This window comes from Poecilia mexicana, unplaced genomic scaffold (assembly GCF_051168715.1).
Source record: "Poecilia mexicana isolate PSO_F unplaced genomic scaffold, ASM5116871v1 scaffold_17, whole genome shotgun sequence".
NCBI lineage: Eukaryota > Metazoa > Chordata > Actinopteri > Cyprinodontiformes > Poeciliidae > Poecilia > Poecilia mexicana.
This window is the reverse complement of record NW_028263386.1, coordinates 8,335,941-8,360,096: the sequence shown is the minus strand read 5'-3', so window position 1 is coordinate 8,360,096 and position 24,156 is coordinate 8,335,941. Positions and strand designations below refer to the sequence as shown.

Sequence of the window (24,156 nt, the reverse complement as noted above, 5' to 3'; positions counted from 1 at the left end):
GCTGTGGTTTTGTTCATAATTACAAAATGCTGGCGGCTTTTTCTGATATATTTCACCCTGGGAGTTTTATGACTGTAGAACTATGAAAATAATGTGTAATGAGGGAGCGCTTCTCCCCCTTTGGTCAAGACCATTTTAACTTTTAGTATGTATTTATTTTGTATTAATGTGTGCTTTTGACTGTGCAATAATAGTTTACAGATCAGAGCAAAGAGCAAGAGCCACATCTAATCTGCATCGATGGGAGGCAGAAAAAAATGGGCTATCCAGCAGACATCTTTGTGTTTATTAGATATAAGTGTTTTGTGTAAGAGCTTTAACTACAAGTGATGGACTGAATGGATAAAAGCTTTATGAAGCCTGCTCAAGATTAAACACGCTATAATGAAGTCTGAGCTAATACCAAAAACCAGTAATGTGGTGTAGACTGCTGCCACACACAGCAGTTGGTTTCCATGGAGACTAAATGCAGACTGGTGGATAGATAATGCTGAAAAAAATCTGTCAATCAAACTTATTTGTATAGCAAATTTCAACAGCAAGGCGGTTCAAAGTGCTTTACATAACAAAACCACAAAATCGCAAAGTTATAGAGAAAGCACCATACAGTCAACATTTGAACAAACATTACATTTTGATGTAATCGCCATAATCACACAAATCAAAAATGTTGATCAATGTTTCATTTATTACAGTTGAAAAGCAACTCTAAATAGGTAGGCTTTTACGCTTGATTGGAAATGTTTCGGCAATTTTTCAGTTCTCTGGAAGTTTGTTCTGGAATTGTGGAAACAAAGGCTTTCATTGCCTTGTTAGATAAAATAACCCCAGATATTATACATAAGAACTAATTTTACAATTTGGAGTATTGATGTAGGTCTCTAATTAATATGATTTTGTTACACTAATTACATTTATGACTATTATTCTTCTCAATTTGTATATTATTGAGATTTATTTATTTATTTCATTTCTTTTTGGAATTGTTACAAAGTCAAAAATAATTTTAGTTTTTCCACAAGGTAAACACACTTGACAATTAACTTCTGGGTAAATTTCTATCTTCAATGTTCAATACTTAGCTAGTCCATCCCAAATAAATACAAAGCCGATAACACCTAATAAAGTCTGACAATAACACTTAGCAGTTTAGTGTTGCTGTGCATCCACAGTTCTGTGTCTGATTTCTGATCTTTTTTTAAGCTTTGTTTTTTTTTTTGTAGCAAGCGTTACTAAAAAGATAATGTCGACCCTTACCTAAATCCTGACATTTTCCAAAAGGATTCCAACATTTCCAGACCCCACAGGTCTCATTACACATTAAGAGGATTTAACAGAAAAATGTTGCACTTTTCATTAAGCCTTCCTGTTTATTACAGAAAAGTCTATTTAAAAGTAACCACTTGAATGAAAAGCTGAACTGCCTCCACGGTAAACATGTTTATTTTAAATAGCTTGTTACTCCTATTTTGCTTCCTTTAACTTAATTTTAAGCACATCATTGACGGTGAAAGAGGGGAAGTTTAAATATTGCCTCACTAACAGATTCCATAGCAGTTACGCCACCTGTCTGCTATTAGGTACGGAACATTTGCTGAGCTGAATTTGATCACATCTTGAGTTTAACACATTTGTAGTCATAGGTCAGGGCTAGTCAGGTTTGAAATTGGTTGCAGATTCATGTCACTAATTTAAATCACAAGAAAATGTCCTTTAAACAATCAACTTTGTACACATACTGAAAAACTGAGCTGAAACTGTATTGATGCTTTAGGAAAATACGGTTGACACAAAGCTAATTTTTTATTGAAGGAGAGATGCCAAAAGTTCAAGTATGTGGGATTTAAATCGTCTCAACGATGTATAAGGCTATAAAAGGAAATCAGATCCTCGACAGATTTTTCTCAGGAATATAAAGCTTTTCGTACTTAGCTTAAACACCTTTTGAATTCAGTTAATCATCATCTGAATGTGTTACTTCTATCAATCATTCTCAATAGTGAGACGTAACAAAAACGTTCAAATCCCCAAGACGGACTTGAGATGGTTTTGCATTGGCTGTGATAGCGGTTGTACCACTTTTTGTTTAAACCAATAAATCAGATAGCTTCAGTTTTTGTTACCGTCCAGAGGCTTTAGCAAATAAACTCTTTAGCCTTAAGCCAAAAGAACGCAAAGTTCCTGTGCCCCTTACTCTTAATTGTCTCTTGATTTACTGGCTGCCATTAATGCTACTGTATTCCCTCCTTCTTTTTCTTCGTTTTGCAGGGGATGCTTTTAGAAGGACCCCAAGGAGCCCCTGGCCCAGCAGTGAGTATCACATTCTCCCACACTCCTGTCTGCCTTTCACAGATGGAGAACAGCTAAAGAGGGAAAAATGTTTTTATGGAAAGAACGTCAGCACGGATTGTCAGCAGAGCTTGAGTTGAGACAAACTGTCAAAATGTGTATTTGCGCATGAAAGTGTGTATGTCTGTGAGTCTGTGCATGTTGGGGAAAGACGAGAGGTGGAGGGGTTCGAGGTGAGGTGGGGGGGAGGGGGCTTACTTTTTTTTTTGAGGTTTATTTCTTTCAAAATGATGGCTTTGCCTCTGTCTCTGTTGGCCTCTGCATGTGGCGCTTTGGTGGGCTGACTGCGTTGGAAATGCTGGTTAGCCGTGGTTTTGGGGTAAAATGCTAAATGTATTCACGTCTGCTTTCAGGGTGTTCCTGGTAACCCAGGATTGCAAGGACCCCCAGGTACTCCAGGAGATCCTGGTGAGAGGGTGAGTGAGTGCTGGACTACATTTTACAGTTTACTGCAGCTGAGTCACAGCTGCAATAAACTGTATATCAATTTAAACTTTACACCATCTCTTTATTGTGGTGTAAAGTAAATGTCTATGTTTTGAAATTAAATTAAAAGTCAGTAGAAGCAAGCAGTCCGGTTTCCAAATTAGCTTTGATGGAGAGTGGAAATATTTGAACGCAAATCTTTAATCATTTGTGGACTTCAAGAGTGCCTTTCCATTCTTCTGAAAGACTCTCGAAGCTTTAATCACAAATTAAATTAAAAGTGTACTTTTGTCTGAAAGGATGTTCAGGTTTTGGCCCAGATGAGACACTTTTGATGTCGTCTCTGGTTGAGGATTGGATTAACACGAGTAATGTCGCACCTGTAACCCATATCCTGCTGCAGTCCAAGTCTGATACCTTGAAGGGGCTTCAGAATACAATTCCCCTCCCCCTCCATGGTGGTTATCCGTGTTGCATAGGCATCTTTTTCTGCCTCACTTTTTCCTTCCACTAAGCTTTCCTTGAAAAAATGTTTCGATGGGTCACTCTGTGAACAGCCAGGTTGTTCAGTAATAGCATTTTGTCGTTTACTGCACTTGAGAAGCGCATCAATGACTGCCTGCTCAACAACTGTCAAGTCTGCAGTCTTCAGGCAGTAACACTTTTGTGTTGTCAGGACTTTTTCGTTTTACTTAAAATTGTAATTTGCAGGCTGAAATATGTTTCAGTTTTTCATGAAATTTCTGAATTAAATTAACTGCTGTTCTGTGAAGAAAATTCTGATAAACCACAAAAACGACTTGGGAAAAAAAATACTGCAGTTTGGTATGCAATCAGTTTATGGAAAGTTTGGGGGGGAAAATCAACTGTGCTGCTGGTCAGTGGGATTGCTGAAGAAGTTTTCTTTGAAATTTGCAGAATTCCTGAAATTACTTTTTTTTTTTTTCATCTCTATTTAAATCTAATCATATCTTTGGTTTACATGATGATACAAAGGATAATCTTGCTTCATCCAAAACTGCCAACTATTTTCTTTCTGAAAGGAAACTTGGGGAACAAATAGACCATTTGCTAGTTTATTCAACTGCTTTCACGAGTACAAAAGTTTTATTGTTTCACTGAGTCAGGGTGATAAAAAAAAAAAAAAATTCTGTTCATCCAGAAAGTCTGTCCTCCCTCTTCTATTTCCTCTCATGGGACGAAATCGCTGCGGACTGACAGGGACATTAGAGCTGAGTGGTTTCTGTGCTCTGCGGTTTTCCTTTACGCAGTTTCTGCATGCCGCCCTCGCTCCCCAAAGCACTCAGAAACCCCATCCCTTCCAGCCGTCATTAACGCTAGATGCCGCTATGCTCATGATCGCAACTGTGGATGGGGAAAATTCACAGACACTGGGAAAAAAAAGCGAATGGAAACACATGGTATCAATCAGAGCCAAGATGAGATTGCAGCACAAGAGAGACTGCTAAGTAGATTGTTGTTTCTCTCAAAGTATTAGGCCCTGCCTTAAGTCTTCAATTAATTTCTGATGTTTGTGTACGTCTTTACTCAAACTCTTGATGTTGTAATTCATTATAAAAGTCATTTTTTTGCAGCAGTTTAGAATTTTTTTATTCTTTTATTTTTATCTTTCCTTTCTAAAAATATAAACTTCTGTATTGATATCCATATCATTAGTTAGAGACCTTCTGGGAGTGCCTCAAGTAGCTAACCTCAGACAACATGTTACTTTTAAAATAATGTGGCAACCACTGACTTTATATGAAAGACAGATGTGGCATGCTGATGTCACCCTTTAGTGTGAAGAGGATTGTTTTGAAACCCTAAACTCAGCGTTTGGGTGCCATCTTCGCGCTCCGGAGTTCTCGCATCCCAAAGTGATGAGTGGCGCTAACTGAGCCATTCTGGGATGTGGCGTGAATGTACAGGAGCTGTCACTGAAGAGAATGAAACAGTTGTTTCATTTTGCATCGAGCTATAAAGAGACTGTTGTCAGAGCTCTAAACATTTTTGTTTCTGTGGGAATAGATTCACTTTTGGAGCCAGTGTCAAGTGATCATGCAGTAAGTTGCTGCCAGCATAGCCCCACCATTGTTACCAAGTTTTTATTTTTTAAGGTTTATTGAGGCAACTTATTAACCCAGTTTTCTCATGCAGGCAACATTCTTTCTTTAGATGATTAAAAATGTATTATTTTTTAACTAAACACTAAACAGAACAATAAAATGAACTTCCCATTAAGGCTAATGTTTGCATCATCCACCAAAACCTTGAGACATACTGTTATTGAAAATAGTAACAATAATGTTGATTTTGATTTGACTTTAGCAGATGTGGGTCCTCAGGACAGCGAAAGTCCTTCCAAGGCGACAAATAAATTACTGGATATCTGAAAAAAGACAGCCTTCTAAATTTTACATCCAATCACTCCTTTACCAATGCAATGGTGCAGAAACTGGTGTTGCAATGGCAAATATAATTTGATATATTGCGGGAAGATCTGGTAAACAAGGTGTACCTGATAAAGTTGCTGGTGGGTTCACGGGGACGAGTGAGAGCACAGTTAACTGGCCTAACGAATAATTACCATACACTGCTCAGTTGCACAGCACTACCAACACAGACTTTAACTTTAAACCGATTTTTAATATCGCACTCTTTTGCATAGCCATGAATATGATTTCATGCTTCCATGATATCGTGTCCCGTTTGAGATGTTCTGTCTTTGCCTTTTTAGAAATGTCTGATTTTCTCCCGTTTTCACTGTGCAGGGTCCTCCTGGCCGTCCTGGTATTCCAGGTTCAGACGGTGTCCCTGGCCCTCCAGGTACCGTTCTGATGCTACCAGTAAGTCCTGCTGCTTTCTATGTACTTTTAAGTTGTATTTTTTTTTTTGTCCTTTTTCTCACATATTGCTTGAGTCTAATTGTAGTCAATAACCCATGAACTCACCTCAGCGGGTAAATTTACCACGTTGCAGAAACAGTAGGCCAGCGATGGCAGCCTGTTTTCTTTAGGTAACAAATCATCGGCCTTGTAAATGTCAGCCGGTTCAATGGAGTGGAACCAGCGACTGAGGTTTTCAAAAGCTCAGCCAATGACACATATTTATGAGAGTTGCTGTTTGTGCTTGAAAGGTGTGGGGTTAACAGGTTTAGTAGACTACCTCCTATGGGGCTGACTATTAGATATGCTACTCTGTAAAAACAAAGACAAGTCCATTTACTTTTAATTTTCTTTTCCTTGTGGCCTACAGTTCCGTGCGGGTGGTGAGGCACACAAGGGACCTGTGATAACAGCCCAAGAAGCTCAGGCGCAGGCCATCCTATCTCAGGCTAAAGTGAGTATCGATGGAAATATTTCATTCTGAAACTCTTTGTGATTGAACTTGCAAATAATATTCTTCACCAAAGTGTTTCTTTAGTTTAAACACTAACATACTCAAATCAGCATGCACATAAAGGAGCAGTGCATTGCAGAAGTCCCAATCAGGATACAAACAAAGCTTTGGACCCAGGTCAGGCTGAGAAGTGCCCAAAGCCGCAGCAGATACTCATACCCACTCAGCGGTCCTGACAACCGTAGCACTGTTGAAAACAGGTTGAACTTGGGCGCTTTCATCTGGGTGTGATTTATTATCACACACATGGAGATGATTAAGCCTCACACAACCACTGAATATTTAAAGCTTTAGAAGTATGCTGAGCTCAGTGGCTCCCACAAGCGGAGTTTGTTCATGGTTAGAAGGCATTTGTCACCTTTCAGTACTCAACTTGTCATGCCAACAATTCGGTTTGGCGTGGGTAAATAGAAAACTAAATGCTTTTCCATACTTCTGTGTTTATTTATTCTCTCTGACCTTTCTAGGCAGCGCGTATTTGTTCGTTCTGTCCAGGTGTTCAGTTATGTACAAATTAGGACATGAATAGGTTTCTGTCTTTTACGTCATTGTGTCATCACACTACAAATAAATGCCAGACAACATTTCTGGCTGTCGCGCACTGTGGTCAGCTATGAGCAGAAGAAAATGCTGAAGTGGTAAACTGTGAACAAGACATGCGGCTCTCAGAGAGCCTGAAATGAATATTTCTGTGGTTTTATTGAGCTATTATAAGATGGTTTATGACGTTGCAAATCCTTACAAATACCTTTGTTTTTTTTTTTTGTTTTTTTATTTTAGACTTTTATTCTATTTTAAATTGTGGGCAGTTATAAGAATGACCTTACATGGTTAAACACTATCAGCAGTTTTTGCAAATTCGCCTTTAACAAGAACTATTTGTCAGTTTTATTTACACTTGGTTAATAGTCTTAGTTCATTTATTACATTTTATATTTTATACATATTCAGAGGCATTTCAGTAATTGGGAGATTCAGAGTACTTTACATGATATTACATTTTTCAAATGTAAAAATCAAAATCATCACAAATTATCATTGGAGTAAAAAATACTTTATTTTTTTAGTAATTATTACACAAAGTCATCTCTAAACAACTGGGCCTTTATCCTTTATTTACAGGGTATCAGGTCTATCAGCATATATAGACAATGTGTATGCATGTATACATATGTGTGTTCTTACTTAATGACTAATGGGCTGTACTTTACTTTGATTTGTCGTTAGCTAACAATGAGAGGCCCCCCGGGGCCGATGGGGTTGGCAGGAAGATCTGGACTTTTGGTGAGTATCTTCATCTATCGACATGTTGCCATTAGTGAGTTCTCCATGTGGTAAAAGTACAGTGATTTAGATATATCCAAAGTACGTACTCGTGAATAAAAGGCTACAGAGAATTTTGTTTTCTGCGTCAAGACGCTCCAATCTAAATTTTGTGGCCGATTTCTGTTATCCAGTTTTCAGAAAAGCATGGATAAAAAAATATTATAAAAACATTATTCAGAGTATATTTTCCTGTTGTAATTTGGCATGGGCCTACACATTTTATATTGCTGGCAACTGTGGCGTCATGCTGCTGTGTGAGACAGCAGTAGTGTGAAATGTTTGCTATGATCAAAGGATGATAGAGTTGATATCTTAAAATGAGTTTAACATCTCAGGTTTCTAAGGCTGTTAACATTTTCAGACGTCTAACGTTCCATGACAGAAAGAGCATGAAATCTCCTTTGAACCTTCCTGGTAGCTGTTGGATGGCTCTTTCTCTCTTTTAGCAAATTAAGACACATTATTATGAAATATGCTTTTCTTGTGACAACTGATATTTTATAGTATTGCTTGAAAGAATATGAACATTCCTGTATTATGAATACGAATATTGTCATCCACATATTCAGTTTGGTCATATCTTTCTCAGACAGCTCAATGACGTTACCGGAGTTCTTCAATTCCTCTGCACCAGAGAGTTTGTGCACATGGAAATATGACTCAGGGATACAGCTATAGTCTGTTTAAATTTCCTTCTTCCTGCTTCTACATAGGGACCCCCTGGGGCTCCTGGACTCAAAGGTGACAGCGGTGACTCTGGACCACAGGTGAGAGGAGTAGCTTTTTGGGGGTTTTTTCACAGTAATACTTTTGAACTTTAGATAACATCTATGTTGTTCCTGTTTGTCTGTTTCTAAAAACAAATAATAATACTGTACATTTACATATTCTGTACAGGGACCAAGAGGTCTTCAGGGTCCAACTGGTTCACCAGGGAAACCAGGAAAAAGGGTAAGAGTGATTTAAACATAAAACTGATTGAGTGGTTCATCTTCTCTATTGTAGCACTGCAGTGGTGATGTACATGCACATCATTTGGGAAGGTACAATTGATGGTATTATGGCTTTGTCAGCACTTATAACATTGAGTCAAACTAAGTCCCACTTATGGATTTATTTAAAAAAAAAAACACTTTACAAGCTCTGTTTATTTGTATTTTTTTGGTATTATGAAAAAAGGGATTGAGCATGATCTTACATATCACATACAAAGAAAAAGGTTATGTGTCTCAGAATCTAATCTGTTTTGTTGCAACAAGTGTAAAAATCAAATCCAGAACAAAAACAAAATACTTTGTAACGATGCTGGCTGAAAAACGTTATAGAGTTATTATCCATGGTGAACTGAGTCCCATACAGATATATGCTGAAAGGCTTCTCGGAGAGGAAGAAGCCATTTCTCCAAGAGCAACAGAAGAAAATACCAGATTACAATTTACAAATACATTTAATTTTTAGAGACATGTACTGTGGTTTCCCCAATGACTGTTGGATACGCTGGATGGATGAATGTTATGTGGTTTGATTAAATTACATTTAATGTGTTTAACCATAATGACCACTATTACATTTTGAGGAAAAAGGGGAAGCTTGTAAACCTGACAACATTATGTAGAAATATGGATGTCGCAGCTGCAAACATAAGTCAGGAAGTTAAAACGTAGGCAGAAATGGAGCTTCCACCTGGTCAAAGGGCCTTGCACAGCACCAAATCAGCTGTAAAGTGGCTTCAGGACAACACAATCAAAGTTTTGGAGTGACCATCATAAAGCCATGATCCTAGCCTCATAGTATCTTTGTGAGCAGATCTATAAAAGGTGTCTGTAAGCAAGGTAATGCATAAATCTTTACTCAGTTCCACCAGTTATGTCTGGAGGAATGGGACAAATTCCCAGCAAAGGATGCTTGTGGAAGGATACGCAACATATTTGCACCTAACTCATACAGTGTAAATGGCAATTTTGATTTACCTGAAATATAGATGCTTTTTTTTCTATTCAGTATGTGTAAATAACTTCTTTTTTTTTACTATAAATGCAGTTTAATCTATTTGCCAGCTTTAAAATCTGTGCCTACATAGAAAGGAAACTTGTTCCAAACTTTCCCTGTTTAAAAATAAAAAATAAAAATAAAAACATCTGCGTTCAATGATTGGACCTATGTGTTTGTTTAACAATAAACTAACTAGTAAACTGAAATGATGGGTGTGTGTGTCTTCCAGGGTCGTAATGGAGCTGACGGTGCACGAGGAATGCCAGGAGAGTCGGGCGCAAAGGTAATGCACAGTTTTCCTAAAGAAAAACATTAAATTATCATTTTTTTCAGTGTTAATATTAAACAAGTTCACATCCTGTTAATGCCTGGTACACTTACCATCTTTTATTTACTTCAGGGTGACAGAGGTTTTGATGGCCTCCCCGGTCTCCCTGGAGAGAAAGGACACAGGGTAAGCGCAAAGGAGTAAAGCTTAGTGTTACTTAAAATCAACATTGATCAAGATGAATGTGTTGCACGAAAAAGCTGATTGGGGTCTAAATGCCATCTGATTTATCAGCACGGTGTGATGTGAATGTTCAGCTCATGTGTGCCATTAGGCCATCTGACCTACTTAGAGAGGTGGGGACAGCTTCAGATCCACCTAAGCAGTGTTTAACCAGGCCAGGAGGCGAATGATGAATGTTGAGTTTAGAGAAACCAAACGGAGACACAAAGATCACAGACGGTTATTTTTAGATGGGATTTTAAACCTCGTCCTATACCAGATAATTACAGAGGTAGGCCGGTCCTTATAGAGCTCTATGAATAGTGAAAACCATATATTGCGGGTCCATGCCCATTGTGGTGACCATGCCAACTTTAGATTAAAGGCGGTTTTTGCTTGTTTTCGTTGTATTTTTTTACACCCTCAATTTTCCACATTTCTGACCAATGTCATATTTTTTTACTTTAAACTACAATCTTTTTTTTTTCTCAGCCGCACAAATCGAGCATGTAGATTCTCTTTTGATTGCAGCATTTGTAATCTTTGTTGATGTTTTCCCTACGTGATCTATTCCAGGGAGAACATGGCCCCACTGGCCCTCCGGGGTCTCCAGGAGACGACGGGCCAAGAGTGAGTTTTTCGTCTGTCTTGTATCACTTTCAAATACCCATAAAATTACTAAAAGTCCAAAATATGTCTGCTTAATCCAAGGGTGAAGATGGCCATGTTGGACAGAGAGGAGTGGCTGGAGAGAGTGTAAGTATAGCTCTAGTTAGAGGCAGGGTCATTGAGCTTACAGTACAAAACCTTGGGACAATATGAATTTTCCTTCAACTGCGTTACAATTTATTGTGCAAAATTTTTTATCTTCTAAATCATAATCTTAAAAGTGTGGGACACCTCTGTATTCAGCCCACCTGAGTCAATATTTTGTAGAACTATATTTCCTGCGATTTCCGCTCCAAGTCTTTTAAGGTTTGTCTCTTCCATCTTTGCGTACAAAGCAGCTCAGACTTCTGCCCGTTCATCTGAGTTTTCAAACCTAGTCACAATTATCGAATATATTTAGGTCTGGACTTTAACTGGGCCATTCTAACACATGAGATATCCTTTAATCCAAATCATTCCTTTGTAGCTCTTACTGTATGCTTAGTGTCGTCCCTTTGGAAGCTGAACCTTCACCCCAGTCTCACTTTTGGAAAAGCGATCAGATTTTCTTCCAGGACTGTCTTGTATTTTGCTCCATCCATCTTCCCATCAACCAGCTGTCCTACTCCTGGATGATGTGCAGTGTTAGTTTTCCCCTGACTTATTGCTTTGGACTTGTGCAACAAAGTTCTTTTAGGGTCTCATCTGATCAGAGCGTCTTCTTCTACAACGTGGCTTGTGGCCTTCTTTTTGCCACTCTTTCAGTCGTGGGCTTACTAACTAGTTGATTTCTGAAAGTCTGTCAGGGTGTCAGGTTAAAAGGGGCTGAATAAGAAAATCCTGTATCCATAAAATCCTAATCAGTTCAGATCAAAGGGTGAACGTCACCTTCTCATCCCTTTCAGTTTAGTTTTTTTTAAATTCATGGCCTTGCCAACCTTCTTTACTCTAGGGAGCACTGCCTCTCTAATCTCAGACTTGTTATAAATAGTTTCTGCATAAGAGATAAAAAATAGAACTGGAATTTTTATTTATTTATTTTTTTTCTGTTTATGTCCGTGTGAAAGTTTCCACTGCTGCCAGGCGCTGTGTAAATGGTCCGTGAACGGTAGCATGAGAAATTTGCTCCCTCTTGTACCCAAATTAGCAGAGTCCTTCTAGAGAAACGGTTGCACCATGTTTCATCACACACTAGCAGGAAGGTAAAAGAGCAAAAATACTTTAGCTGACATTAAATGAATGTCTTTATGTTTTACAAGGAGGGACAACTTTCATACTAGCTTTCCATCTGCAGTGCCCATCTATGACCACATGGGGGTTTGTGTTTCACATAGAGCAACATTTAAATTCAGTGCCAGGCAGTTTTACTACCTTGATGTTTTTTTTTTTGTTGTTGTTTTTTTTTAAATGTTGCATTTAATAACTTGTGTTGAGGTGGATTTTTTTTTTGTTTGCTTTTTAAAAATCGTTTCTTTCTCTTTATAAACAGGGCCCCAGAGGTTTGCTTGGCCCCAGAGGGTCCCCAGGTCCTCCAGGACAACCTGTAAATATGATTTGTTTGTGCTCTGAGCTGAGTCATACCATGCTGCATGATTTGCTTCTTTCTTAATAACAATTTTCATCAACCAATTCTGTTCACATTAGGGTCTTTCTGGACTGGATGGTCAAGCTGGTCCCAAAGGAAACATGGTGAGAAGTGTTTGTGTTGTGTTTGTTTAAAAAGTTGAAAGTCTGACTTTTTCTGCAGCATCTAGTTTGTGTGAGGCTTACTTTGCTGAAGGACTGTGAACGTTAACTCCAGTGCAACAATGCAAGGGAGGAGGCCATGATTCAGCTGTTGATGACAGCAGAACCTATTTCATTTACTTTCTAACTGTACTTTGAGGGTAAACAAAAAGTCTGTTCAGTGGCTTAGCTTGCCTACATCAGTTCTTTTACTGGGATTTTCACAGAATATAAAATTACAAATTCGAACATTTTAAAGGTTTAAATTAAAATTTAACGGTAATGTTCTCAAATGAAAACTGAATAAAAACTGATTCAACTAAAAATATTGCATGTCTGCTTATTGCAAAAATAGCTAAAACTTATATTATTGTATATCATATTTTTACACTTTATGAATTGCATAACCTTATTTTACTTACTGTCTAACATTAAGTTTCAACTGCAACATAAAAAGCTTCATCACAGTTTGTATTTGGACTTGAGGACAAAGATCTAAATTTTGACTTGTGGTCAGAAGAATAGAATAGAATAGAATAGAATAGAATAGAATAGAATAGAATAGAATAGAATAGAATAGAATAGACTATTCTAGAATAGAAGGGGAAATTGCTTAAAACTGCCCTAAACCTGCTATGCTTGCTTGAATCTTGCAAGACTGAGAACTCCATCACTAATGTAAATAATGCGGCAGCATTATTTCATATTTTCCTCCATCAGTTTATATTTTCGTAAATTTACCATAGATTTAGTTGACTTAAATGTTCTTAGTATTTGTCACTTAAACTAAAATGTAACAATGTGTGCTTCAGTCATAAGACTAAGACAGAGTTTTGATTTCAAATGACCAAAGAGCTCAAGCTTGTATTTACATTTTGACACCAGCAACTAAAAACTTCATCCTGAGCTAAGCTTTCTGACTTGAAAGCATTTAATAGCTTAGACCAAACAGAGTGTTATTTTTAAAGAACAGGAAACCCTGACATGTTAATTGCAGACTCCAGTTAAAATGTCAGCGTTTTATGAAAAAACATTAAGCCAAAGTAAGTAATTTCTGAACTTTCCCTACCTTAGTTATAGCATGAAGTCAGTAACTCAGTTGAAAAATACTGAAAGCTTAAAAGATCAAATAAATATTGTAGGTGTATAAGAGTTAACACCCTTAAACTAATGCTTTGTTAAATCACCTTTTGATTTTATTGCAGCATTCAGTCATTTTTGGATTGTACTATATTAGGCCTTTTTTTTTTTTTTACAAAAGCACTCCTACTCTGTCAGATAGTGTGGAAATTTTCTGTGCACAGCCCACTCCAGACCAGATGACCTCATTTTTTTCCGCCTCGGTTTCAGGTATGGTATCCAGCTGGGACTTTCCAAATCTTTTTGGATCTTTTGGAAAGGCCGTTCTTATATTGATTGTGATGTGTGCTTTAGGTCATTGTCATCCTCAGAGATGATATTCTTATTCATCTTTTACTTCTAGCAGAAGTCTGGGTGTTTTACAAATTAAAATTCAAGGTGTAGCACTGGACTCCAGACTTGCACATATTTGACTTCAGACTTGAAATTTATTTGCCTTTTACATAACTGACTTCATCCCTCTCTCGGCTAAAATGTCTACAAATAACAAAAAAAAATTGACTACAATTAAATTACATTTTCAGGCCTTTTACATATTTCTTAGTTTTTTCTTTGTCATGCCTACATGTTTCAAGTAAAACAACTCTAAAATCAGTCACAGATCTGACCTTTTGTGGAAAAAGTAATTTCCTCCTTTTAAGATCAGGTTTGAATTGCAACTAAGCATTTTTTAATCCAGTTTCAGAATCCAAATGTGTAGAATAAGGAAACATCTTAATAGCTCATAAGATAAGATAAGATAAGATAAGATAAGATAAGATAAGATAAGATAAGATAAGATAAGATAAGATAAGATAAGATAAGATAAGATAAAATATTCCTTTATTAATCCCACAGTGCTTGACAACACAAAATTGACCTATTTTCTTTTCTTTTTAAAGTAGTTCATCATGGCCATGTCTAAAGAAATTCAAGTACAGATGAGAAACAGTAATTTGCTTCAGTCAGGAAGAGCAAAATTTGAGATAGTTATTTGATTATCCTTAAGACTTTTGGTAAAAATACTCTGCAGACTGACAAGGCAACAGAAATTATGTTATGGAAGGTATGTGTCCTTAGCAAAGCATTTCAGAATAAAATACACATACTGATTGGTGGTGGCAGTGTCATAGTCTGGGGCTGCTAGCTTCATCTGGACCTGAACGGCTTTTTTTAACTGATGGAAGTGGGAATTTTGCTGCAGTCCTAAAAGCAAATGTCCAGCCGTCAGTTTGCTACTTTAAGCTCAGTAGCTCCATATTTGTGCTGTAGGACAATAATCTGAAGCACACCTGCAAAGTTCATCTCTTTGCTGGTGTGCTCACTTTGGCATAATCTTAACAGACTTTTCATGTTTGGCTGAGTTCGACTTCTTCAAAGAGTGGGTCAAAATGGGGCATGACCTCTGACCTATCATGTAGAGATAAGTGCCAGTAACAAAAATACTTAACGGCAGTTGTTGCCTACAAGGGTGGCACAACCAGTTATTACACTTAGGAAGCATTTCGCATAGAAGCAAGTTCCTATTTGTTTGATGTATTTAAAATACATTTCAATACGAAAAGGCAAAAACCGAAGAAATCTTTAAGGAGACAAATACTTTTTTATGGCACTTGCGTTTACCTACTGTGTTCGTATTCTTAGTGGCTTTGACTGTCTGAAGTTTTCCTTTGCACGTTTTTCAGCTCTACCAGCTGGAACAGACATCTTCATTGCGGTTCTTTTATGAACGTTTGAATCCAACACCATGTCATGCTTGAAAAAGGACATTTACAGTTTTTGTCTGTGTGTTTGCCCTCTGATAATGGATCCCTACTGAACCCAAATATCAACACTAATGACAGAACAAGATATCTTGTTCTTCACCCCACGAGGAGTTATGTTTCTTAATTCATCCTTTCATTATTTGGCTGCTGCTGAAATGTTAGGAGTTCTCTGCATTAAATAAACTGAATTGTTTTATTCTGTTCTGTGAAGGGTCCGCAAGGAGAGCCAGGTCCTCCTGGGCAACAAGGCCTGCCTGGTCCTCATGTGAGTGTTTAGTTATTTACATTAATCCTGTTCAATCACTTTCTCCCTCTTTTTATGTATACTTTCTCATTCACTCCTCTTCCTCCTTGCTCTGCTTCTTTTTCTCTTCGTTCTATTTCCAGTTTCCCATATTGACAGTGCAACAGGGAGCAGTATAATCTTGAATGATCCCCCACATTTCTGGTTTTTAAATCAAAATCTCTTTCCACATTTTTCTTTCTCGATGCACTCCCCCCAGCCCAGCCACTATCCCTCTGTCGCAGAAATCTCACATGAGAAAAGAGTAAATCTTTGTTTCTGTCCTACTAAAAGCAGCAACAACACTAGTATCCAGCAGAAATTGTTCACATATTAGACACCTAATTCCATTTTTGAGTCAGATTTGATGTGAAACAGGGCCTTTTAGTGTTTACGCCAGTGCTGACTGACCTTTGCCAGGTATAATTTTCAGTCCTGCTGACGATCACAGTGTGAACAGAACGGCGTCGTTACTTTGGAAAGTATTAGTGGGAACCTGCGGGATGGAATGCAGGTTGAATGCATAACTTATTCACAGCCAGAGACACTTTAATGCAAAAGCACAGGACCTCTGGAGAGTTTCTCTTTGTCAATAGCTGTTTCAACTCTTTGTTTTTGGGCTGCAACATGAAGTTTTAAAAACAAAATGTTTTAAACAGTAAAACGATGAGTAACTGTATCCCAGCCAATGATATTTATACTATAACTTTCTAAAACATACCTGGACTGGTTCCCTGTGCTTCTTATAACATGTTTCTTTTCTTTGTCTACCAGGGTCTCATTGGTCCTCAAGGTCCAATTGGGCCTCCGGGTGAAAAAGTAAGTACAGTGGGAACTGAAGTTCCTCCTTAGACCTTCTCTACAGTGCTGATAAGTGTATGTTTCAGTCAAGACTTGATAAGTAGTTGAGCAGATTTGTGGCTGAGCTGTAAGCCCTTACCTTGCTCCTCTAAGGGCAGAAACACTCGCAAGATCACACATTTTATAGGCATCAGAGCTTAGTTTGGCTGACAGAGAGAATTTTGTTTGCGGTTTCGAAAACGTATTTCAATATGTTTAGCATATCTGTCTGACTGACTGCGTCCGTATTTATTACTCTGTCTTTGTAGGGGCCTCAAGGGAAGCAAGGTCTGGCTGGACTTGCCGGTGCTGATGGCCCTCCTGTAAGCCGTGGATTTCGATCCCTTTTTAATATTTCACTTATTGACGTTAAATATTTATCGGCACCTAATCAGCAGTTACATGTGCTTCTCTAGGGTCACCCTGGGAAAGAAGGACCTCCTGGAGAGAAAGGATCCACGGTAAGTTTTAATATATTTTGGTAATCTATATTTTTCAATAAAGTGCCTAATTTGTTCAAAATGTGCTGTTGCTGTGTGATAAGCACAGTGGTAATTTGAAGAAAAGTATTAACACATTCTTCACAAAGCATTATCCAGAGCATTTTATCGAAGCACTTTATCACACTAGTTCTTGGACATGGTGAGTATAATTTGAATGTGCAACAATAGTGCAAGAACAGGTGCATCCCTATAAGATTATGCCTTATTTCTGAAATTCAGATTACAAATCTAAACTAACTTCACGGCACATACTGTGATATATTTCAACCATTTAGTTCCGCTAATTTTGATCATTTGACATGCAGCCAATGGAAATTCAAAGCTTAGTTTGTCAGAAGTTTAGACTATTACATAAGAGCAACATAAAACTGTTAGGACAACTGTTGCTCAGTGGGCAGACTAAACATCTTTTATTTTGGAAATATTTTTTTGATTTCAGGTCTTTCATGATTCAATTACTTATAAACACATCCAAAGCACTTAACCCCAAGTTGCCTGCCGATCTGAGTATTGATTGGTTGAAAGTGGCTCTGGTGTAAAGCGCTTTGAGTGGTCAGTGTAGCTATAAAAGTCACATATTTCACAGAAGTGTCAGCCGACTGAGAGGCGGCCTTCTGCTTGTTTGCAGTGTCTCCTTATGGCAAGACTCCACAGATCCTCTACAGGGTTTAGGTCATGCCAGTTTGCTGACCAATCAAGCTCAGTGATAGAACAATCGTTTAAGTCAGCCTTTGTATTTTAGCAGTGTACGCAGGATCAGCATCTCCCTTAAAGCTTATGAGTAGAAGAAAGTTTGAAGTGTTTGTACTTTTCAACCACAATTTTTCCTTCTTCTCAACTTTCAGTTAATATGCTTCAACATGGCATGTAACCTGCCAGACGCTTTATCATTGAAGTTTGAGTCGTTGTCCACTGTCCACTGGACAACAGTCTTAATATTCAGGCCATAACTTAGCAAGTAAACGTTATTTAAACTGTATTTTTACCAGGATGAAATCCATTGAGATTAAAAAGCTCTTTTTCTAGCCCAGGCCAAGAGGCAGCAACAAATACAACACAGAAAATACAGTTAAAAGGAAATGTCAAGCTATGAAAAACAGGTGCATGTCATAGTCGGCCTCAAGGACTTTATTTTTATTGTCCTTATGTAATACTTCAGTTTCCTGAGATACTTGATTTTAGGGTTGTATTAGCTGTAAGCCATAGTCTTTAAATCTGACTGAAATAAACACTTGAAATACAAATCAGTATATGAGTTTGACCTTTTGAATTCTGAATAAATATTAAATACACTTAAAATAACTTCTCACTGACATTTTAAGGTACTAAAATTCATCTATTCTATCGATCTGCCTTGCATATGTGCAAAAAAAAAATCATCAAAATGATCAAGAATGCAATGGAATACTGAACATTTAGTGTTTGTTTTTAAATTGCAGGGTTTTCCAGGTCCAATAGGATCTATCGGCTATCCTGGTCCCCGTGGTGTAAAAGTAAGCGAAAAAAAAATAGTTGTGGACCATTTTGTGAACATTACTCTGACTGTATTCGCCCACATCCTGCAGGGCGCTGAGGGAGTTCGAGGCGTCAGAGGAGACAAAGGAGAAAAGGTAAACTCCTCTCCAACCTCCTCAACATGGCTGACAAATGTCAGTCCTCTGAAAATGCCCCCCCTCAGAGTTGCAGTTCTTCCTCAAATGGGGCTTCCTTTTATTCTGGCAAGAGAAAAACTTCTTAAAGGCCTATCGGACTAGTACTCAGGTCCTCATAACATTGAGCTGCAATGGAGTGTGAATCACCAGGCTGGAATAATATTGAGATGTGGTTTCAGTGACTTACTATATTTAGTTGTTACCACTGGGTAATAGTACTTATTAGCAGCAAACTATTAGGGTACCCCAGCAGCATAATTATTAAAAACAAAGTGAGCACATACTATATAAGCGTCCTGTAATTTGATGTCAATCTGGGATGATGATAGTTTCAAAACAAGTGTTATTTTATTTCATTTTATTATCAAAAGGAAACAATTTTGAAATGGAAAAGAAAGAAATTTAAAAATGCAATTCTTAACTCAAACCACCAGATGTCAGCAGAGCAAAACAGACAGCAGAAGACAAGCCAGCAATAAGCTCATCAGAGCTTCTCATAAATGACCACTAGATGTCACTGTTCTTCTTTTTTGAAGAAGATGTAAACCTCTAACGCCTGTATTTCAGTTTTACTTTCATCAACAGGATTCCTTTCTCTTAAAACAACAGATTTATTTATTAAATGTGTTTGTTTAATAACGTTTTGCTGCAACAGATGTTGGTATAAGGAACTGGTCCTGCCGTGGCTCTAATAACTAATAACTCTTTCACCACCAGGGAGAGGATGGATTCCCTGGTTTCAAAGGGGACATGGGCATCAAGGGGGACAAGGTGGGTCATCAGTTCTAAAGAGAAGACCAGTCTTCACAGCTGAAGACATATAAAGCATAGAAACAAAACAAAAAAAAACATGTGACATATAAAACAGTTGTCATTATTACGTCTTTATTCAGGGTGAGGGTGGTGTGCAAGGACCCAGAGGAGAAGATGGACCTGAAGGGCCAAAGGGCAAATCAGGACCAGGTGGAGAGGCTGGACCCATGGGTTTAGCAGGAGAGAAGGTAAATAGTCAGTGCTTTCGAAGGCTGCAAATTTATTCTTTATGTAAATATAGTTAAGTAAACTTTAAATTTTAATTAATGATTTTTCAAAACACAATTTGCCGTTCTCTTTAGCTATATGATCCAGTCATAGTCTTTTATTAAAGTTCTATAGTTTTGAACAGTGTTGTGCCAAATTACCCTTATCAAGTTCTAGTTCATTTTTGCTGTGTTGAAATTTTATTTTCAAATATTCTGAACTAAGTTCATAGTCCCAAATATCAACTAATGTGGTTTCATTAGTCAAATTGTTTATGTATTAGTAGCAAATAGATTCTTTGTAAAAAAAATTTATCAGCTGATGTTTTTAAACAGAATCAATGTTGTTTTAAGAGGAAAAGCATGCTCATATTTTAACTACGGCCACCGTTTAAAAAACTGTCCTAATGGGCAGATTTTCTTTTAAACATTTATTTTAATCAAAAGCCAAACTTTTGATTAAAATATTAGAAGTTGCACCAGGGAGAGCTGTGGTACTTGCAAGCTCATCGTGTAAAAAAACAAGCAGCATATTTATGTGGTGCTAAAACATCTTTTTAGTCCTTTGATCTATCCTGTATTTCCCGTTATTGCAGTAATGACCGTGGGTGAAGCTGCATGCATTTGTGCATTTAATGCAATTTTAACTTCCTGGGATGAGTAATGACCAAACTGAATCCTCTGGCAATCGCCTTATCGTCACATATTGATTAGAATGAGTTCAGTTTACGTCTCTCCTCTCTTGACATGTGCATTTCTGAGACTTAAAACATTTAATAACTGTACATGTGAACAATGTTTTCAGTTTGAGGAGACTTCATTAGGTGGTAGATTGCATAAGATAAATATAGTTCCATGTTACTGCCTGATGTAATTTGCATAAATGTAATATTAAGAACTTTTTCACCTTCAAAAGCAAAGGTTACATGTAAATAAAGTTTTATTTCCTGTCCCTCTGTGGATTTTGAATTATGTCTTAAATGCTACAGCCAATAAGGTCTATGATAGCAGAAAATTATTAGCTTCTGGTTCATTTTTTTCTTTTTTTTAAATTTGTCTTCAGGGAAAACTTGGAGTCCCTGGATTGCCTGGATACCCTGGAAGACAAGGCCCAAAGGTGGGTAATGGGAACAATATCAAATCTCTTGGATAAGTGAGGGAGACACGATAGTCATAAAAAATAAGTCATGTAGTTGGAGATCATTTGTTTACCAAGATCTTTGGTTTAATTATCAAAGTTCACTTTCTGTAGTTTATTAAAACTGTACAACCACGGAGCCCACTGCAGCCTCTGAGTGGGATTTGAAGCAGTTTCTTCCAGGTGGATCTGCAAGTTACACAGAAACAGATGTTGGCACTCGAAACTCAAGGTCTTTATATACACAGTTAGCTACAAATACGACCATCTAAGACCATGAGCATATCTGGTTGCATGAAAAAAGTTACGCAAGTAATTGTTAGAAGTATAGCACATTGAAGTCACAGTGGTTTAAAAGCTGAAGATAATTAGCCAAATTCAAACAGATTACAAAAGTATTACGATAACCTTTTCTTTCCTGCTCAGCACCTACCCTCCTCTCACACGCCTTTCTAAAACCTGCTGACTAAATGCTCTGACCCACAAACCTAAGCAGACGCCGACTGCACACCCTCCATGACTCTTTACAGGAAATCCTAACTGGCATGGTCATCTGCTTTAGTCATCAGCTGTCCCTCTTCTTAGACCTAAGCCATTATCTAAAAATCTGGCTCTGCTTGCACTCTAGCCCTGACCATATTGCTACTGCTCCACTATCTGGATGTGCTGCTGCAGCTGCTTCCTCTTTGCTGCCGTAAGCACTGACATCTTGGCGCTGATAGAACCTGCTCTCACAACATCGAGATCGGCAAATCTCCAGCTCTGCCTGAAAGTCAGCAAAACCTGAGCTGATTATATACAAGAAATTATATTTCTAATCGGTTACCCAACAATTAGCAACAAATGTTTTATTTTATTTTTTATTTTTTGGAGGGGATTGGGGTGAATTGTATTATTATTGATGGAGCAATTTAGTCTCATAATGCCAAAGACTTTACTTTTACTCTTAAAATTAAAGGATTAATTCTTGACCATTAAAGTAGTGCAACATCTGCTCATAAAAAATCTACATGGTGATAGCAATTTTTTTAACAATTGCAAGCTGTCTGCAAAGTTTCTAAATGGTTGGTATGATCAAACCGTCCGAGAGCCAGTAGCTGCTCCCTGCATGTGGTCATGGATAAAGAGTACAGGTTTGTCTCTTTTGCCTTGATTTGAATATAAAAAAGGTAATTTCCATCATAAAAAATTTTTGACGTACTCTCCTACTTCAAAAAATCTGTTCAGCTTTTTGTAACTGGGATTCCTTTATAGACAAAGTTCTTTCAATTAAACTTTGTAGACTGGGGAAAGTTACTCGGGGGGTGGGGGGGAACCCTCCACATTTACATCATAAAGTACCATCTCTGTTATGAAATGTCACATTGTCCTCATGAGTAGCTTCAGGGTCACAGTCTTGGCCGGGCATCAGCCTTTATCTGCCCTCAATCAGCTCGCTCTGGAATTCCTCCACTGTCTGTGTTTTTGGCTGCTACAGCCCATCGCTCTCTGCTAACAGCTTTTCCACATCGTTAATTGTGGATGCCATTTGCAAAAGCTTCAGCGGACTGTCTTATCTCCGCTTTGCAAGTCGTGCCCGTCCAGTGGCACTCCTCTTTTCAGTTTACTGTAACTGCAACGCTGTGGAAAATAAATTTCGCACAACAGATTTGTTTTTTTTTTCTGCTGTGTTACCTCCTACAACTCTGTCCTTGTAACTCAGTTGTTGTGTCCTTGCCTATTCTGCACAGTATTAGGCTTAATACACATATGCACATGAAGGATAATGAGCACTATGAATGCTGCCTGAATTTATTTATTTTTTGGACCCAAATCACACCATATGACCTTGGGTTTCAGCCGAGGCAAAGGCATATTTAGTCTAGATTGGTTATGCTGCCTAATTCAGCATAAAGTGAGGTTATATTCATGACCTGCTTGGTTCTCTCGTTATTAGGCAAACAGTAATTACTCGCCAAGTATTTGTTTGACCGGCACCATTACCACTATCAGGGAGCACAGCCTCTAAAAAGCTCAGTCACTAAATTGCTGATAGTTATCAAAGTGGATCTACTGTTTTCCTTTACTTTGTCTCTATTTGCACCCACCGTCTCGTTTCTTCTCTTTACCGTATGCCTCTCATTCATCCTAACAATCTAACCTGTGACTGTTCCTTTTCGTCACCTTTGAAAGAGCTTGGTTTTTGGGCCAGTTGGTAGATCATGCTCACCATGTGCAGAAGCCGTCGTCCTCAACATGGTTGTCTTGGTTTTGATTCCCGGTCTCAGGCCATTTGCTCCATGTTTCCCCCATTTCTCCACCCTATTTACTACTTCCAAAAAAAATCTCAAAAAGAAAGAGCTCTGTTTTTTATGAAAAAAATCAAAGCACCAACCTGTCTAGCTTTGCAGGCATCTCCTGTGTTTCTCTTTTATCGCCTTCTTGTGAGGAATTCTTTGAACATGAACAACTCAGTAAAATTTTTTATTTCTAAAATTCATCATAATTTTTTCTCGTCTTAAATTTCAGGGCTCGAATGGCTTCAATGGATTCCCTGGAGCAAACGGTGAAAAAGGAGCAAGGGTAAGCAGAACTGCATCAGTAGCATTAAGCTGTTTCAATCTGGGTTTAGGTTCTCTGAATATGGAGACACAGAGTCAACAGGGGTCTTACAGAGATAAATAATGTACAGCTTCGTCTACCACTGATAAAAACTTTAAAATAACTATAGATGCTCCTGTTAGATCATAAAGCTTCCAGGGTCCAGAAGTGTGTTCTGCTGTTTTTAGCTAATCCAAACGGTTTTCTGTGAGAATCATTTCTGGAGACTGAGACGACCGTGGAAAAAGGTTGATTCTGGGTCTGGTTAACCACTTTTCGGGTTGATTTAGAGTGATAACCCGTGTTTATTTTATTGAATGAGTCCACAAGATTCGTATTTATAATCTTGTGGCATTTCAAAGAGTCATGAAACCATGCACTCTGACCATGTTCCCGAGGTCTTTGGGAAAGAAATCAGGCTCATGGCATCACAGGTCCTGCACTACTTACTAGTGGGCTTGCAGCATTTTTTCCGTATTCCTCCTTTGTTATTCATCAAAGAAGCTGTGAATGTTTGCTTCCACAAAGCTACAGTCTCAGTAGAATTTAGCAATCTCCACTTTTAAGAAGATAGAACAAAGTTTTTTTTTCCAGGTATGCCCCCCAAACAGTATCTGTGGATAGAGATGATGTCCAGTGGCAGTGGCGCAACTGCACATTATTCAGGTGGATGCGAAAACATAAATCGGCGCCCCCCCTCCCCCCCGAGGGACAGAACTTCAGGGTTAAGGACCGACGCTCAACCCCCCCCCCCAGAGGCGACGCTACGTGGAGTGTAAAACTCGCTACATGTACCTCGTTATGGACGAGAGGTGAAGGAGCGTGAGGCGCGCTGAACTGTATGGGAAAACATAATCGGTGCGTCGCCCCCTCCAGACGGGGTTTTGGCGCCCCCTCTGGT

The 24,156-nt window shown here is 38.2% G+C and overlaps 1 protein-coding gene across 1 annotated transcript in view; it reads left to right on the top strand.

Moving 5' to 3' along the window:
• LOC106925803 (collagen alpha-1(XI) chain-like) overlaps nucleotides 1-24,156 on the top strand; it is a 92,590-nt gene that overhangs the window by 34,471 nt on the left and 33,963 nt on the right. Inside the window, exons 10-32 of the mRNA XM_015000304.2 lie at nucleotides 2,269-2,310; nucleotides 2,703-2,765; nucleotides 5,547-5,621; nucleotides 6,031-6,114; nucleotides 7,402-7,458; nucleotides 8,214-8,267; nucleotides 8,398-8,451; nucleotides 9,722-9,775; nucleotides 9,893-9,946; nucleotides 10,559-10,612; nucleotides 10,694-10,738; nucleotides 12,120-12,173; nucleotides 12,275-12,319; nucleotides 15,452-15,505; nucleotides 16,298-16,342; nucleotides 16,633-16,686; nucleotides 16,780-16,824; nucleotides 18,306-18,359; nucleotides 18,432-18,476; nucleotides 19,236-19,289; nucleotides 19,412-19,519; nucleotides 20,601-20,654; nucleotides 23,184-23,237. Coding sequence (XP_014855790.2) covers nucleotides 2,269-2,310; nucleotides 2,703-2,765; nucleotides 5,547-5,621; nucleotides 6,031-6,114; nucleotides 7,402-7,458; nucleotides 8,214-8,267; nucleotides 8,398-8,451; nucleotides 9,722-9,775; nucleotides 9,893-9,946; nucleotides 10,559-10,612; nucleotides 10,694-10,738; nucleotides 12,120-12,173; nucleotides 12,275-12,319; nucleotides 15,452-15,505; nucleotides 16,298-16,342; nucleotides 16,633-16,686; nucleotides 16,780-16,824; nucleotides 18,306-18,359; nucleotides 18,432-18,476; nucleotides 19,236-19,289; nucleotides 19,412-19,519; nucleotides 20,601-20,654; nucleotides 23,184-23,237 — 1,302 coding nt within the window. The remainder of the gene's footprint in view (nucleotides 1-2,268; nucleotides 2,311-2,702; nucleotides 2,766-5,546; nucleotides 5,622-6,030; nucleotides 6,115-7,401; nucleotides 7,459-8,213; nucleotides 8,268-8,397; nucleotides 8,452-9,721; nucleotides 9,776-9,892; nucleotides 9,947-10,558; nucleotides 10,613-10,693; nucleotides 10,739-12,119; nucleotides 12,174-12,274; nucleotides 12,320-15,451; nucleotides 15,506-16,297; nucleotides 16,343-16,632; nucleotides 16,687-16,779; nucleotides 16,825-18,305; nucleotides 18,360-18,431; nucleotides 18,477-19,235; nucleotides 19,290-19,411; nucleotides 19,520-20,600; nucleotides 20,655-23,183; nucleotides 23,238-24,156) is intronic.